General features: G+C 55.4%; 3 protein-coding genes across 3 annotated transcripts; all 3 read left to right on the top strand.

Moving 5' to 3' along the window:
* Nucleotides 1–780: 780 nt before the first annotated feature.
* Nucleotides 781–2,157, top strand: JKF63_03775 (uncharacterized protein; the record flags this gene model as incomplete). Its single annotated transcript, XM_067899773.1, has 1 exon — nucleotides 781–2,157. One exon carries the CDS (start codon nucleotides 781–783, stop codon nucleotides 2,155–2,157), a length of 1,377 nt encoding a protein of 458 aa, XP_067754979.1.
* A 4,062-nt stretch (nucleotides 2,158–6,219) lies between these two features.
* Nucleotides 6,220–7,590, top strand: JKF63_03774 (uncharacterized protein; the record flags this gene model as incomplete). The annotated part of the gene is made up of 1 exon (XM_067899772.1): nucleotides 6,220–7,590. One exon carries the CDS (start codon nucleotides 6,220–6,222, stop codon nucleotides 7,588–7,590), a length of 1,371 nt encoding a protein of 456 aa, XP_067754978.1.
* Nucleotides 7,591–13,156: 5,566 nt separating this feature from the next.
* JKF63_03773 (uncharacterized protein) lies at nucleotides 13,157–14,659 on the top strand (the record flags this gene model as incomplete). Its single annotated transcript, XM_067899771.1, has 1 exon — nucleotides 13,157–14,659. One exon carries the CDS (start codon nucleotides 13,157–13,159, stop codon nucleotides 14,657–14,659), a length of 1,503 nt encoding a protein of 500 aa, XP_067754977.1.
* Nucleotides 14,660–16,815: the final 2,156 nt, after the last annotated feature.

The following is a 16,815-nucleotide window of genomic DNA, read 5'->3' as shown; positions in this document are numbered from 1 at the left end:
CACTCACCCTGGTGAGCATCCCGGGTGCGTCGGGCACTGGCTGCACCTCCCTCCTCTCTTCCCTCCCCACTTTCTACCTCTCCGCTGTTCTGTAACACCGCTCTTTCGATCCTGTCCTGCGCAACCTCAATAAACCCGCCCACGCGCACGTATGCCTACAACGCCATGGATCATGACAAACACTACAGTAATCCTGGTTGAAGCGACTCTCCACGACAGTACGATATTTCCTTCGCGTCCCCGGCAGGCGAAGAACATTCGGTCCCCCCTCACAAACGTCCCATCAAGACGCGCGGTCCCCCTCCCCCTTCCCGATACGTGCGTTCTTCCCTTCCCTGTCGTGCTAAACAGAAGGAAACCGACAGAACATTTTCCGCACATACACCACGCTCAGCACATCCAGAGGCGCACACTTGAGCCCCCATCCTGTTCCCGCCTCCCACGCTACGCCGAGTACCCGCGGGCGTCCACGCTCACTGTCAAGCAAACAGGTCTAGCCGTCACGCGAGGGCCGACGAACGTGCCTGTATTAGCCTCTTGAGAGGAGCAACTTTCTGGGCCAGCACCTCCCTCTCCATCTTCTCTACAGTCCCACACTGCTGTGCCGCCGCCCAAGACCCGACACCGCCTTCGCAGCAGAGATACACAGTCAGCAACATGAATTCCTCGGAATGCAATGATCCATATGCAGAGGATCATCGGCCCGCGGGTGCGCAAGCCCGCAAGGAGTCAGCCCACTCAAGCGGGGGTATGAAGATGGCTGCGGGGACAGAGTACTCTATGAACGGAATGGAGGTAACGACCTCCGTTGAGACGCCGGACCCGCACGACTTCTCGCAGTACGACCCAAAGCGCTGGATCCAGATGCAGGACGAGATTCGCGCGGATCGTGTGGCCCGCCGCCGCATCCCGGCGAACGTGTTTCAGAAGTACTTCGACCGTGTCATGCCCTACGGCGGCCTGCTCGCCACGGGTCTCACTCTGGCCAGCTCCTCCATTGGCGCTGGCATTATCGCGCTGCCTTTCGCCTTCAAGGCCTCAGGTTTGGTGATGGGCATTGTGTACATGGTCGGCATCGCCTATCTCAGCGTGTATTCCTACTACTTGCTGGGCCAGGCTGGCACCAAGACTGGTCTGCGCAACTACGAGCAGATTGTGCGCACGCTCCTCGGCCCCGGCGCGGACTACTTGCTTGCATTCTGCATGTGGCTTCTCAGCTTCGGTGGCGAGGTGTCGTACATGATATCAGTGAAGGATATTTTGACGGCGTTTGCGGAGGACTCGGACAAGACGCCGGCGCTACTGCAGAACATCTGGGGCCTGCGCCTGCTGACCTCTCTCGTGTGGCTCGTGTTCATGCTGCCGCTGTGCCTGCCAAAGGAGATCAACTCGCTGCGCTACTTCTCCTGCGCCGCGGTTGTGTTCATAGTGTACTTTGTCATTGCCATGGTGGTGCACAGTGCGCAAAACGGTCTTCGTGCGGATCCGCGCCCGGAGATCAGGATGGTCACAACGGGCAACGAAGCGGTTGCCGGAATGGCCACGTTTATGTTCGCCTTTCTCTCGCAGCTGAACGCGTACGAGAGCTACGCCGAGATGGCGAGGCCCACGCCACTGCGCCTCACGGTGGCTTCTGCCCTCTCGGTCGCTATCGTGTTTGTGCTGTATATGTTTGCAGGGCTCTTCGGCTACCTGGACTTCGGTGCTGAGGCGAGCGATACTGCACTGAAGCAGTACCACCCGGTGAGGGACCCCATGATGGGCGTTGGGTACGCCGGACTCCTGTTCAAGCTCTGCGTTGGTTTTGGCCTGCATATGATCCCGGTTCGTGACGCCATCTATCACTGCGTGCGCGTGGACGTAGAGGCGATTGCGTGGTGGAAGAACGCGTGCGTGTGCGGCACCATGGCGTTCCTCTCGCTGATCGCGGGTCTGTTCATCCCGAACATCAAAGTTGTTTTCGGTCTCGTTGGTGGCTTCTCTGGCGGCTTCATCGGCTTTATTTACCCCTCTCTCATGGTGATGTACGCCGGCAACTGGTCGCTGTCGTCGGTGGGGTGGTTCCACTACTTGTCGACGTACTGCCTGCTCATCGTCGGTGTGTTCGGCGTGGTGTGGGGTACTGCCGCTTCGATCTACGGTGAGATTCGAGCGTGAAACAGGACGGGGAAAACTGAAGGGTGACGGTGGCGGCGCTGTTTGGCGGGGGGTGGGGGAGAAGTGACTCACTAGACCTGCTTCCTGGGGAGGGAGCTGCTCACCGGGATGCGTGGCACCGCCTACTCTGTGCTATTTGTTTGTGCGTTCTATCCGATTACCCCTTCATATTTTTCACGACTGACTTCCCTCGCTGTTGTGCGAAGACATAATTTTTTTTTAAGCCCTCTTTGTTTATTTTAATGGGCAATCTCTCGGGTTTCTTTTTTTTTTCTCTTTTCTCCATTAAGCGGGTTTCTCGGGCGGCGGAATCCCCGGCGTGCACTGCGCTCGTATTGGTGCGAACACACTTTGCTGCTGATTCTGTGCGCTGGAGGTTTACCTTTGTGAGTTTCTGTCTTTTTTTTTGGCTGTACTTCTTCTACTGATACAGGGAGGGGCATTTTTAAAATTCTGTTCACCGACAAAGAGGTCAGTGAGGGCGGGAGGCCTCGTAAACATGAGAAGTGCGCGTACGTTTTCTTTCTGCATTTCCACCACACACACATGTGTGTGTGCATCTACACACCCCTGCATGAAGAGAAGAACAAAAAAGGGAAGGGAGGGTTTGTGGTGTTTGCCACTTCTGTGTGTGTCGGTGTTTGCACATTTTTTTTTTCTCATTCCCCTTTTGTTTTTGTGTTTTTTTTTTCTTGCATCGAAACGTTTGTATGTTGAGAGGTTGAGCGCGCGGAGAGGATGGAAAAAGGGGGAGAGACGCAACGTCGTGTCCTCCCTTCGCTTCTCTGGTGGTCCACCCCCATGCGCATAGATGTTTCCTCAACTCCGTGTTTCGTGTGCTTTTTTTTTCCCCCTCCTGTCGGGAGGGGGGGGTGGGCGGTTTTGCTGCTCCCCTCCCCTCCCTACTCCCAGCGCTGCCGTGGGTCCTCTTCTGTCGTTGCCTTGTTTCTGCTGCTCTTTACGGGTGACGCCTTGGATTTCTGCGCGCTTGAGTAGGTGTGTGGTGTGGGTTGTCTGTGTGTCGGCTGCGTACGTGCTTCGGTGAACGTCGGCCGCGGAAACCTCGACGACTTTCACCCCGTCTTTGCTCGGCACACCCTCCTCTTCAATGGGAGGCTGAGTAGGAGGACGTCCCCCCCTCCCCCCTCCCCCCCCCCCCCGTGATGCTGTGCGCAGTTGCGCTCAGACGCCGTCGCTTTTCTTCGGAATGCGGCTTTCAAAGCGAGCTAAACCACAAGTTCAACGTGAGTTGCTCCAGCGTCAAAGGAGGGCAGTTTGTGCACGGGCTCTTTTTCTTTTTCCCATGCGTCGTGTCCCCCTCCCTCGCCCCCCACCCCCCCCCGTTTCCCATTTCGAGCGGAACACTCTCTCTGGGTGTGTAGGGGAGGGGAGAGGACAAGAGGGGAAGAAGGGGGAAGTGAAGACAGTGATGGTGACGATTCCTCGCGAGGGGGAAGCACGAGCAATAAAAGTGCGAGAGGGAGAGAAGCGAAGCGCCGCGCCACCAAAAAAAAAAAACAACCAATTGTAAATGTGTCGTCTTCTCGTTTCTCTCTCCTTCTTTTCCCCGCAATTTAATGTGTTTCTATATATATATATATAAATTCGCCCGCTACTCCTCTTCCCAGCAGCGCATCGCCCCCCGCTGTGCCCTGTTTTTGTTTTTTGTTGTTTGTTCTGCTCTCGCCTCTGTGAAACTGTTGTTTTCTACCTTCTCGTAAACGCCCCGATGCCGCCCTACGCCTCACAGGCTGGCGCGGGTGGCGGTCAACCCGCTCGTGGCGGCCCTTTCGGCCTCTTCACCCCCCCCCTCTCCTCCATTCCCTTTTTTACAACAGTCCCTTTCTCATCTAACATTTTCCCCCCTTCTCCCTCCTTTCGTGTCTCTGCGCCTTTGCCTCCCTGTCGGCAGTGAATTGTGGATGTCCCCCCCTGCCCCCCCCCCCCCATTGCGACGTATTGCTTTTATGTGTGTGTACACGTATGCTCATGTCATTTTTTCCTATATATATCTAAGCATGCAGTGATATCGGAAGAGTGTGGTCTGCTCGGCCCCGTGTGTGTGTGTGTGTGTGCACGTGCGCGACTTTTCTGTTGTTCATCTTTACTACGCGCGCGTCACCCGAGGACGGTGGCCAAGACACCACACAAACAACGCTCAACTGCAATATCGGAAAGAAACATGCGGAGCTTGCAAAAAAAAAAATGCAAAGCAAAAGTAAACCGGAGGAAAGAAGTGGAACATGCGATCCCGGATGTGTGTGTTGTAATATCTTTGTGTGTGTGTGTGTGTACTATCTGGCAATCGGGATCTCTCGTGCGCTTTCCCTCCTCTCAGCGCCTGTCCCCCTCCCCCTCCCCTTCCCCTTTTCCCTCTCCCTTTCTTCTACCCCTCCTCCTCCTCCTCGCTAATCTTGATGAGGACGATGGAAGCCCAAGAAAGGTGCTCAGAAACGGAAAAGAGGGGAAGGGTAATCGGTGTGATGGGTGGCGCTGACAGCACATCTCGTGTCCGCATGGGCGCACCGAGACAGGGACAAGGCCGCAAGGTGTGGGCGCTGGCGCATCAACGCACGTACTGCTGTGTATGTGACTTTAGTTGTGCTTGACTAACCCACGCATGCACTGTACATGAGGGATAGAGGAGCCCGTGGTGTACCCGCGTCTATAGATATCGGGTGCCCGGGGATGGTGTGCGCGTGTCAGGTAGGCGGACTCAAAAGTAGAAGGAGTCATTGGCGACGTCGCCTCCAGAAAAGGGTTGGCGTGCTCCTCCTTTCCAAACTGGCGACGCCAGAGGACTGGTCGCACGTGTTTACCTGTTCGCCCACCGCAGTGCATCTCCACCCGCGGAATCCGAGAGGAAAGTGCTCACGGACATGCACACGAGTTGTGTATCCGTGACCGCTCTCTGACGTACACACGACCACACGCACACACACAGGGACACACGCACACACGGAAACATGAGACCGTCGGCAACGCACGCCGCTCTTGGTCCCCCTTTTTTTGAGCCGCTGCCCCACCTCGCGGCTGTCAACTGGATGTACTGCACAGCTCTGCGCAGTGCTGGTGTTTACAGGCACCTGTCTGTCGGTGTCTGTGCAGTGAGGGTGGGGGTGGGGGGGATATGCGGGGGCTGTGTTGAGGTGCGGGCGGCTTTCGCTGGCTTGTGTTTCGTGCGGCTGAATACCGTCGCTTCTCTTCACGCCGTCCCTCCCCCTTTTCCTTCCAATGGCTTGCTTAATGCGGATGTGTGAAGTCCGTGGCATCGCCCCTCCCACTCACCCTGGTGAGCATCCCGGGTGCGTCGGGCACTGGCTGCACCTCCCTCCTCTCTTCCCTCCCCACTTTCTACCTCTCCGCTGTTCTGTAACACCGCTCTTTCGATCCTGTCCTGCGCAACCTCAATAAACCCGCCCACGCGCACGTATGCCTACAACGCCATGGATCATGACAAACACTACAGTAATCCTGGTTGAAGCGACTCTCCACGACAGTACGATATTTCCTTCGCGTCCCCGGCAGGCGAAGAACATTCGGTCCCCCCCTCACAAACGTCCCATCAAGACGCGCGGTCCCCCTCCCCCTTCCCGATACGTGCGTTCTTCCCTTCCCTGTCGTGCTAAACAGAAGGAAACCGACAGAACATTTTCCGCACATACACCACGCTCAGCACATCCAGAGGCGCACACTTGAGCCCCCATCCTGTTCCCGCCTCCCACGCTACGCCGAGTACCCGCGGGCGTCCACGCTCACTGTCAAGCAAACAGGTCTAGCCGTCACGCGAGGGCCGACGAACGTGCCTGTATTAGCCTCTTGAGAGGAGCAACTTTCTGGGCCAGCACCTCCCTCTCCATCTTCTCTACAGTCCCACACTGCTGTGCCGCCGCCCAAGACCCGACACCGCCTTCGCAGCAGAGATACACAGTCAGCAACATGAATTCCTCGGAATGCAATGATCCATATGCAGAGGATCATCGGCCCGCGGGTGCGCAAGCCCGCAAGGAGTCAGCCCACTCAAGCGGGGGTATGAAGATGGCTGCGGGGACAGAGTACTCTATGAACGGAATGGAGGTAACGACCTCCGTTGAGACGCCGGACCCGCACGACTTCTCGCAGTACGACCCAAAGCGCTGGATCCAGATGCAGGACGAGATTCGCGCGGATCGTGTGGCCCGCCGCCGCATCCCGGCGAACGTGTTTCAGAAGTACTTCGACCGTGTCATGCCCTACGGCGGCCTGCTCGCCACGGGTCTCACTCTGGCCAGCTCCTCCATTGGCGCTGGCATTATCGCGCTGCCTTTCGCCTTCAAGGCCTCAGGTTTGGTGATGGGCATTGTGTACATGGTCGGCATCGCCTATCTCAGCGTGTATTCCTACTACTTGCTGGGCCAGGCTGGCACCAAGACTGGTCTGCGCAACTACGAGCAGATTGTGCGCACGCTCCTCGGCCCCGGCGCGGACTACTTGCTTGCATTCTGCATGTGGCTTCTCAGCTTCGGTGGCGAGGTGTCGTACATGATATCAGTGAAGGATATTTTGACGGCGTTTGCGGAGGACTCGGACAAGACGCCGGCGCTACTGCAGAACATCTGGGGCCTGCGCCTGCTGACCTCTCTCGTGTGGCTCGTGTTCATGCTGCCGCTGTGCCTGCCAAAGGAGATCAACTCGCTGCGCTACTTCTCCTGCGCCGCGGTTGTGTTCATAGTGTACTTTGTCATTGCCATGGTGGTGCACAGTGCGCAAAACGGTCTTCGTGCGGATCCGCGCCCGGAGATCAGGATGGTCACAACGGGCAACGAAGCGGTTGCCGGAATGGCCACGTTTATGTTCGCCTTTCTCTCGCAGCTGAACGCGTACGAGAGCTACGCCGAGATGGCGAGGCCCACGCCGCTGCGCCTCACGGTGGCTTCTGCCCTCTCGGTCGTTATCGTGTTTGTGCTGTATATGTTTGCAGGGCTGTTCGGCTACCTGGACTTCGGTGCTGAGGCGAGCGATACTGCACTGAAGCAGTACCACCCGGTGAGGGACCCCATGATGGGCGTTGGGTACGCCGGTCTCCTGTTCAAGCTCTGCGTTGGTTTCGGCCTGCATATGATCCCGGTTCGTGACGCCATCTATCACTGCGTGCGCGTGGACGTAGAGGTGATTGCGTGGTGGAAGAACGCGTGCGTGTGCGGCACCATGGCGCTCCTCTCGCTGATCGCGGGTCTGTTCATCCCGAACATCAAAGTTGTTTTCGGTCTCGTTGGTGGCTTCTCTGGCGGCTTCATCGGCTTTATTTACCCCTCTCTCATGGTGATGTACGCCGGCAACTGGTCGCTGTCGTCGGTGGGGTGGTTCCACTACTTGTCGACGTACTGCCTGCTCATCGTCGGTGTGTTCGGCGTGGTGTGGGGTACAGCCGCTTCGATCTACGGTGAGATTTGAGCGTGAAACAGGACGGGGAAAACTGAAGGGTGACGGTGGCGGCGCTGTTTGGCGGGGGGTGGGGGAGAAGTGACTCACTAGACCTGCTTCCTGGGGAGGGAGCTGCTCACCGGGATGCGTGGCACCGCCTACTCTGTGCTATTTGTTTGTGCGTTCTATCCGATTACCCCTTCATATTTTTCACGACTGACTTCCCTCGCTGTTGTGCGAAGACATAATTTTTTTTTAAGCCCTCTTTGTTTATTTTAATGGGCAATCTCTCGGGTTTCTTTTTTTTTCTCTTTTCTCCATTAAGCGGGTTTCTCGGGCGGCGGAAGCCCCGGCGTGCACTGCGCTCGTATTGGTGCGAACACACTTTGCTGCTGATTCTGTGCGCTGGGGGTGTTTATCTTTGTGAGTTTCTGTCTTTTTTTGGCTTCACCTCTTCTACTGGTCCAGGGAGGGGCATTTTAAAAATTCTGTTCACCGACAAAGAGGTCAGTGAGGGCGGGAGGCCTCGTAAACATGAGAAGTGCGCGTACGTTTTCTTTCTGCATTTCCACCACACACACACATGTGTGTGTGCATCTACACACCCCTGCATGAAGAGAAGAACAAAAAAGGGAAGGAAGGGTTTGTGGTGTTTGCCACTTCTGTGTGTGTCGGTGTTTGCACATTTTTTTTTCTCATTCCCCTTTTGTTTTCGTGTTTTTTTTTCTTGCATCGAAACGTTTGTGTGTTGAGAGGTTGAGCGCGCGGAGAGGATGGAAAAAGGGGGAGAGACGCAACATCGTGTCCTCCCTTCGCTTCTCTGGTGGTCCACCCCCATGCGCATAGATGTTTCCTCAACTCCGTGTTTCGTGTGCTTTTTTTTTCCCCCCTCCTGTCGGGAGAGGGGGGTGGGCGGTTTTGCCGCTCTCCTCCCCTCCTTACTCCCAGCGCTGCCGTGGGTCCTCTTCTGTCGTTGCCTTGTTTCTGCTGCTCTTTACGGGTGACGCCTTGGATTTCTGCGCGCTTGAGTAGGTGTGTGGTGTGGGTTGTCTGTGTGTCGGCTGCGTACGTGCTTCGGTGAAGGTCGGCCGCGGAAACCCCGACGACTTTCACCCCGTCTTTGCTCGGCACACCCTCCTCTTCAATGGGAGGCTGAGTAGGAGGACGTCCCCCCCTCCCCCCGTGATGCTGTGCGCAGTTGCGCTCAGACGCCGTCGCTTTTCTTCGGAATGCGGCTTTCAAAGCGAGCTAAACCACAAGTTCAACGTGAGTTGCTCCAGCGTCAAAGGAGGGCAGTTTGTGCACGGGCTCTTTTTCTTTTTCCCATGCGTCGTGTCCCCCTCCCTCGCCCCCCACCCCCCCGTTTCCCATTTCGAGCGGAACACTCTCTCTGGGTGTGTAGGGGAGGGGAGAGGACAAGAGGGGAAGAAGGGGGAAGTGAAGACAGTGATGGTGACGATTCCTCGCGAGGGGGAAGCACGAGCAATAAAAGTGCGAGAGGGAGAGAAGCGAAGCGCCGCGCCACCAAAAAAAAAAAAACAAACAACCAATTGGAAATGTGTCGTCTTCTCGTTTCTCTCTCCTTCTTTCCCCCCGCAATTTAATGTGTTTCTATATATATATATATATATATAAATTCGCCCGCTACTCCTCTTCCCAGCGGCGCATCGCCCCCCGCTGTGCCCTGTTTTTGTTTTTTGTTGTTTGTTCTGCTCTCGCCTCTGTGAAACTGTTGTTTTCTACCTTCTCGTAAACGCCCCGATGCCGCCCTACGCCTCACAGGCTGGCGCGGGTGGCGGTCAACCCGCTCGTGGGGGCCCGTTTGGCCTCTTCACCCCCCCCTCTCTCCTCTCCTCCTCCTCCATTCCCTTTTTTACAACAGTCCCCCCTTCTCATCTAACATTTTCCCTCCTTCTCCCTCCTTTCGTGTCTCTGCGCCTTTTGCCTCCCTATCGGCAGTGAATTGTGGATGTCCACCCCTGCCCCCCCCCCCCCCATTGCGACGTATTGCTTTTATGTGTGTGTACACGTATGCTCATGTCATTTTTTCCTATATATATCTAAGCATGCAGTGATATCGGAAGAGTGTGGTCTGCTCGGCCCCGTGTGTGTGTGTGCACGTGCGCGACTTTTCTGTTGTTCATCTTTACTACGCGCGCGTCACCCGAGGACGGTGGCCAAGACACCACACAAACAACGCTCAACTGCAATATCGGAAAGAAACATGCGGGGCTTGCAAAAAAAAAAATGCAAAGCAAAAGTAAACCAGAGGAAAGAAGTGGAACATGCGATCCCGGATGTGTGTGTTGTAATATCTTTGTGTGTGTGTGTGTGTGTGTGTGTGTGTGAACTCGTTTACTCGAGCTTCTCCTGAGAAGAAAGAGGGAAAGTTATCTGCGGCTGCAGGAGGACCAATGTTAAAGCGCAGGAGTCCGGACGACGCATCTTTGTCTGAGAAGTGGTGAGGAAGAGTGAACAACAGCTTTCTTTTCTGTTCTTTACGATTTTCATCGTGGATGTTGTGTTTTGTCGATTATAACAGTACTTGATTAAATGTTGTAAACACCGCAACCTTCACCGTGTGTCAAAGAACGTGCCTCTTGTGGTCGTATTTCCCGCCACCCTCACTCCCCTGCGCACTCCAACTCAAGGCGGCGTATCACATTTTCTCACGAGGGGAGTACACAGCCAGATTCAACATTAATCCGCGCGTATCACCGCCGCCACCACTGCCAGCCCTGTCAGTCGTTTCTGTTTATGGGAAAAGCCGATCACGGCAGCTTATGCTCAATTTGAATATATCCGCCCTCGCTTCTTCTCTTAACCCCCCCCCCCCACACACACACACATTCGCTGCCATCATCATCTTGTGGCACGTGCGACTGTTACTACAGAGGCATTGCACACGAGTTGTACTCCTCCCCCCTCCCCCCTCCCCTGCCCCTCTTCCTTGACAAGGGGGGGGAGGCGATGAATGAGGCGGGGGGGGCTGCAGCGGAGATGAACAGTACATTTTGACTTATTGGAGGAGTACACATCATCGCGCCACCGGACCGTCTCGCGTGCTGCCGCCCCCTATCGCCCCCGCTCCCTCCCCCTCTGTTTAAATATATATGTATATATATATACCCCTCCATTATTTTTGGTTCGTGCTAAATTTTTTGTTTGTTTGTTTGGGGGGGGGGGATAAGGGGCCGAGACCATGGGACTGCATTGACAACGGTAGTGGGCTTGCAAAATCTGTCAAGACAGGGAAGCTGTCGCCACTGTATTGGTTGCGAAATCGGTGACTGGATGTAGGCTTCAAACCCGTATCCTCAAGAGCGCCGTCTGTGATGAGACATCCAAAGGCAGTCGCCACTTTGCCGTGGTAGCCCAGTATATACCAAAGCGCGTGGCGGGTCTTCCTGGGCCGCAGAAAGTCGTGGTTGCCCAGGTCTGCACGAGCAACTGCCCCGGATATTTTGCATTCCTTCAGCAGCGGTCGGACAGACAGTGACATCATGGAACGCCGATGATGGGTTGCCCTTCTCTCTCTTCTCTCTTTCAGTGCGATGGTGGCCTCTCCCTCTCCACGCCTCACTCCTGTGTCCAGAGTTTCCACTCTCCTGTCGCTTTTGGTGAGAGGCTTACCCGCTATGGCGCCCGACATACTCTTCAAGAAATCGGGCACTGCACCAGGACCGTGGCTCGCGTCGTTTCACGTTATGATCACGCAAGAAGTGATCTGCGTAGGGATTTTCCCTCACAAGTGCGCAGGCTCCCCTTTCCGTGTTTCGATGCCTGCGGCCCCCCTCCCTCCCTTCCTCTTGTTCACTTTGAACGATACACGGTGGGCTCCGTGCTGCTTCGGCATGTATTTCTATTAAAGCACCATGCACTCAAAGGAACCCTTCGTGCCGCAGGGCGCGCGGATTGACGCGAGGGCGGAGTGACCCTGCAGCCACGCTCTCACACTTGCGTGTCACCCGCTGCAGCAGATTTTGGGCCAGTCGTCTGAGCTCGTCCCCCTCCCATGGCACCGACCGAGACGGGGCGACGGAGGACGAGCAAAGGCCTGAGACGCATGACTGGACGCATTGACCAATGGCAGCTTGCCCTAGACGGACCGGGCTGTAATCGGCTGCACCGCAGCGGATGGATGAGCCGTGACTGCCCCGGTTTGATTACTGAGGTATTAGTGGTGAAATGGATCCATTGAGATCCACGGGTTCAATGACGTACCTCCCCCCCGTACCTATATGATATCCTGCCTCCCCTCCCCTCCTCCTCCTCCTCCCCCCCTCCCCCCTCCTCCTCCTCCTCCCCTCCTCCTCCCCCTTCCGCCCTCCTCACGCACTTCACTCTTTTTTTTGTGTGTGTGGGCTGATGATTCGATGCACCCAATCGGTGTACTGGTAGCAGTCAAGCAGGGGGTTTTACCCCCCCTCTCCCTTTTTTTTTGAACTACCCACAGCAGCAACGGAAGCCTAGTCCGTGGTTCTGTGTTGGTTTGTCTCTCCATCTCACACCATGTGTTTCTCAGTGTGTGCGTGTGTGCGTGTTATTTATGGAGGAGGGTATGAGGGGTGTCACTCGATTGTGCTCAGAGTCTGCATATTCGCCTCTCGCTTTGAGCAGGAAGCCCTCTCCCCCCTTCCCTGACGCCAAATCACAGGACAGAAAATTTGTTATGTGGGAAACCAATGAAGCGCTTCTCTACTTTTCACGGTAGCAGAGTTATCCGCTTGTGTCTCCACTCGAAGTATTCCCTCACCAGATTTGTGTATCCCCCTGTTCCGCTCGAAGCGATAAGCACACCATCCCTCGATTGACTCGTCCATTCTACCGCCTCTCCTTTTGCAACAACCGTACCAGAGAAGAAAGGGGCACAATAAAAAAAAAAGGCAGCCAAATCTCCGGTGACGTACACGTCCCTCGACTACAACTGAGCCAATAATGGGCGGTGCTCTCAGCATCGTGTTGGCATTTCTTGGATGCGTGTGGACCCACCGCCTCGCACTACAGGAGGAAGAGCCTGTGAGCACGGCTGCCTTCGTGTCTGTGTGTGTACCTGTGGAGTGGTGCACCAGGAGGAGAGCTCCCATGGCATGCCTAACACCGCAAGAGGCGGTTGCGTAGGGCATCGATGCCGCGCCTTCCCCCTCCTCTCTCTTCACCTCTTCCGTCCTGACCTCCTCTACTCCCCAAATTTGCGCGTGGAAATGTTTTCCTTATCTCTGTGTCTCCTCTCCCACACCCTCTGTCTCACTGCCCCCTTCCTTTCCCTCCCTCTCCGCGCCTTCACTGTTGTTGTTCATCGCTCCACTAATCACTTCTGGTCACACACACACACACACACACACACACACACGCACGCACGCATGCACACCTGCACACCTGCACACCTCCTCCCAACAAAAAAATGCCTCCATGCGCACATGAGCGCACAGAGCCAACCACCGTTGCACCTGCCCTACTAAAGACTCTTCGATCATCCACCGCCCCACCACCGTAACAACGTCACTGCAATCGAAGCCCGTATTTCTCGAAATCACCAGTTCTACTGACATCGCTCACCTCGTTGATCTCCCAGGCATCGCGCCAACGCCGCACAATGGACAGCGAGTCAGCAAATCCCTTTGAAAAGCACCAACGACAGTCTGCGGAGACGCAAGGACAAATGGAGACGTTCACCCTACGCCCTGAGTTTGACACAGGTGTCCTTCAAGGTCAAACCAAAACAGAGATGAACGGAGTGGAGGTAACGACCTCCGTTGAGACGCCGGACCCGCACGACTTCTCGCAGTACCACCCAAAGCGCTGGATCCAGATGCAGGACGAGATTCGCGCGGATCGTGTGGCCCGCCGCCGCATCCCGGCGAACGTGTTTCAGAAGTACTTGAACCACGTCATGCCCTACGGCGGCCTGCTCGCCACGGGTATGAACCTGGCCAGCTCTTCCATTGGCGCTGGCATTATTGCGCTGCCCTTCGCCTTCAATGCTTCGGGTTTGGTGATGGGAATTCTGTACATGGTCGGCATCGCCTATCTCAGCGTGTATTCCTACTACTTACTGGGCCAGGTAGGCACCAAGACTGGTCTGCGTAACTACGAGCAGATTGTGCGCACGCTCCTCGGCCCCGGCGCGGACTACTTCCTTGCATTCTGCATGTGGCTCCTGAGCTTCGGTGCAGAGGTGTCGTATATCATCTCGCTGAAGGATATTTTGACGGCGTTCGCGGAGGACTCGGACAAGACGCCGGCGCTACTGCAGAACATCTGGGGCCTGCGCCTGCTGACCTCTCTCGTGTGGCTCGTGTTCATGCTGCCGCTGTGCCTGCCAAAGGAGATCAACTCGCTGCGCTACTTCTCCTGCGTCGCCATCATGTTTATAGTGTACTTTGTCATCGCCATGGTGGTGCACAGTGCGCAAAACGGTCTTCGTGCGGATCCGCGCCCGGAGATCAGGATGGTCACAACGGGCAACGAAGCGGTTGCCGGAATGTCTGCGTTTATGTTCGCCTTTCTCTCGCAGCTGAACGCGTACGAGAGCTACGCCGAGATGGCGAAGCCCACGCCACTGCGCCTCACATGTGGTGCCTCCGTTGCGGTTGGTATCGTGTTTGTGCTGTACTTCTTCGCAGGGCTCTTCGGCTACCTGGACTTCGGCGTTGCGATAAAAGGCTCTGCACTGAAGCAATACCACCCGATGAGGGACCCCATGATGTGCGTTGGGTACGTCGGACTCCTGTTGAAGCTCTGCGTTGGTTTCGGCCTGCATATGATCCCGGTTCGTGACGCCATCTATCACTGCGTGCGCGTGGACGTAGAGGCGATTGCGTGGTGGAAGAACGCGTGCGTGTGCGGCACCATGGCGTTCCTCGCGCTGATCGCGGGTCTGTTCATCCCGAATATCAAAGTCGCTTTCGGTCTCGTTGGTGGCTTCTCTGGCGGCTTCATCGGCTTTATTTACCCCTCTCTCATGGTGATGTACGCCGGCAACTGGTCGCTGTCGTCGGTGGGGTGGTTCCACTACTTGACGACGTACTGCCTGCTCATCGTCGGTGTGTTCGGCGTGGTGTGGGGTACAGCCGCTTCGATCTACGGTGAGATTTAGGGCACCTGGCGTACGTGTCGATGCGCTTCACCACTTGTCGGCTGGTGGTCTCGTTTCCGTCGTCTGTCCAGCAGTGCAGCCTGAGCAGAGTGAAGTCACAACACCAGCATCAGACTGCAACGGCATCAAAGCTCGACGACAATCGAAAGCAAAGTGCAGCCGAGATCGGTAGAGCCTATGTCGTGCGGAAAGGGAGGGATCGCTGCGTCGTGGAACCCCTAAATCCCAAATCTGTGTCACTCAATCTCATAGATTTGTCTTTTCGTGTCCATTAATTATGCGAATGTATATGTTAAAATCTCTGAGCTTGTGTGTGCACCTGTGCGCCCAGGGGTGGGTATGTGGCTTAATTCGTGTGGGCATCGTGCCGTGGTTGTGCTTCCTGGGTTTCCCGATGCGTAAAATCGAGAACACATTTTCTTCTCTGAGGATATCTCCGCGGAAACATGTGTTCTATTGGTGCCCCCTACTCCATAGGAGCACAGTGCCTACATGAGTTCTACATCGTACCTTTATTTCGCATTTCTGTTGTTTTTTTCTCTCCCTTCCCCCCTCTCTCCCCCCACTTTCTACTCGACCTCGGGTTAACCACCCTTCCCCCGTCTTTTTTTGTTTTTGTGTTTTGCCTGTGTTGTGCATGTTTTTTTTCCACTAATTTCGATTTTGTGCTTTTTTCTTTGTTTTGTTTTGCTTTTCTCTCTCTTGTTGGCACTGGCTGCGACATGCGCTCCACACACACCGGAGCCTCTTCGCCCCCACCCTTCCACCGTTTTTTGTATTGATTCCTTTTTTTTGAAAAGTGAGGGGCGTCTGCTGCAATCGAGAGTATAAAAAGAGAGACGGTATAGGGTGTGGGCGGAGGTGGAGGCTTGCACAGCTGCTCCTCGCAGAGCACGCGGTTTCGCACTCCTCCTCAGGAGGCACGGCGCGTACCTTTCTGACTACCCGCTCATCCTCCCACCCACGCGTTCTTCACTCGTGTCGGCATTCAGCTGACAATGTGCCCCCCTGTACCCTCCCCCTCTCCCCCACTTTCTACTCGACCTCAGTTAACCACCCTTCCCTCGTCTTTTTTGTTTTTGTGTTTTGCCTGTGTTGTGCATGTTTTTTTTCCACTAATTTCGATTTTGTGCTCTTTTCTTTGTTTTGTTTTGCTTTTCTCTCTCTTGTTGGCACTGGCTGCGACATGCGCTCCACACACACCGGAGCCTCTTCGCCCCCACCCTTCCACCGTTTTTTGTATTGATTCCTTTTTTTTGAAAAGTGAGGGGCGTCTGCTGCAATCGAGAGTATAAAAAGAGAGACGGTATAGGGTGTGGGCGGAGGTGGAGGCTTGCACAGCTGCTCCTCGCAGAGCACGCGGTTTCGCACTCCTCCTCAGGAGGCACGGCGCGTACCTTTCTGACTACCCGCTCATCCTCCCACCCACGCGTTCTTCACTCGTGTCGGCATTCAGCTGACAATGTGCCCCCCCTGTACCCTCCCCCCCTCTCTCCCCCCCACTTTCTACTCGACCTCAGTTAACCACCCTTCCCTCGTCTTTTTTTGTTTTTGTGTTTTGCCTGTGTTGTGCATGTTTTTTTTCCACTAATTTCGATTTTGTGCTTTTTTCTTTGTTTTGTTTTGCTTTTCTCTCTCTTGTTGGCACTGGCTGCGACATGCGCTCCACACACACCGGAGCCTCTTCGCCCCCACCCTTCCACCGTTTTTTGTATTGATTCCTTTTTTTTGAAAAGTGAGGGGCGTCTGCTGCAATCGAGAGTATAAAAAGAGAGAGAGTCCGATGAAAGGGACACTCCAGCTGGATACCGCGCACGGGTGTTGGCGTGACGAATGACGCCAGGGCCGCTTGCGCGGGGAGAGGAAGGAGAGGCGGATCAGCTGAGGTGCTGCCTCTCTCTCGTGTATAATCCACCTTTCGTGTACCTCGTGAAGTGTGAGGATGCCACTGCTGGCTGCTCGATACAAAACGCGAGGCGAGGAAGAACCCAGAAGCAACGAAACAGCGGTAAATGTCTAAGCTCAACTGACAGTTTACTCAACTCCCTTTCGTTTGCGCGCTCCACTTTTTTTTTCCACTCATGTTGCTGCGCCCCCCCACGCACCCCCGCACCTCCGTGTCCCCCCTCCCTTTTTTTCGCGCCCCATTCGGGTAA

Source organism: Porcisia hertigi, chromosome 31 (genome assembly GCF_017918235.1).
Source record: "Porcisia hertigi strain C119 chromosome 31, whole genome shotgun sequence".
NCBI classification, from domain to species: Eukaryota; Euglenozoa; class Kinetoplastea; order Trypanosomatida; family Trypanosomatidae; genus Porcisia; species Porcisia hertigi.
The sequence above is the reverse complement of the archived record's forward strand: the minus strand, read 5'-3'. Positions and strand labels throughout refer to the sequence as shown.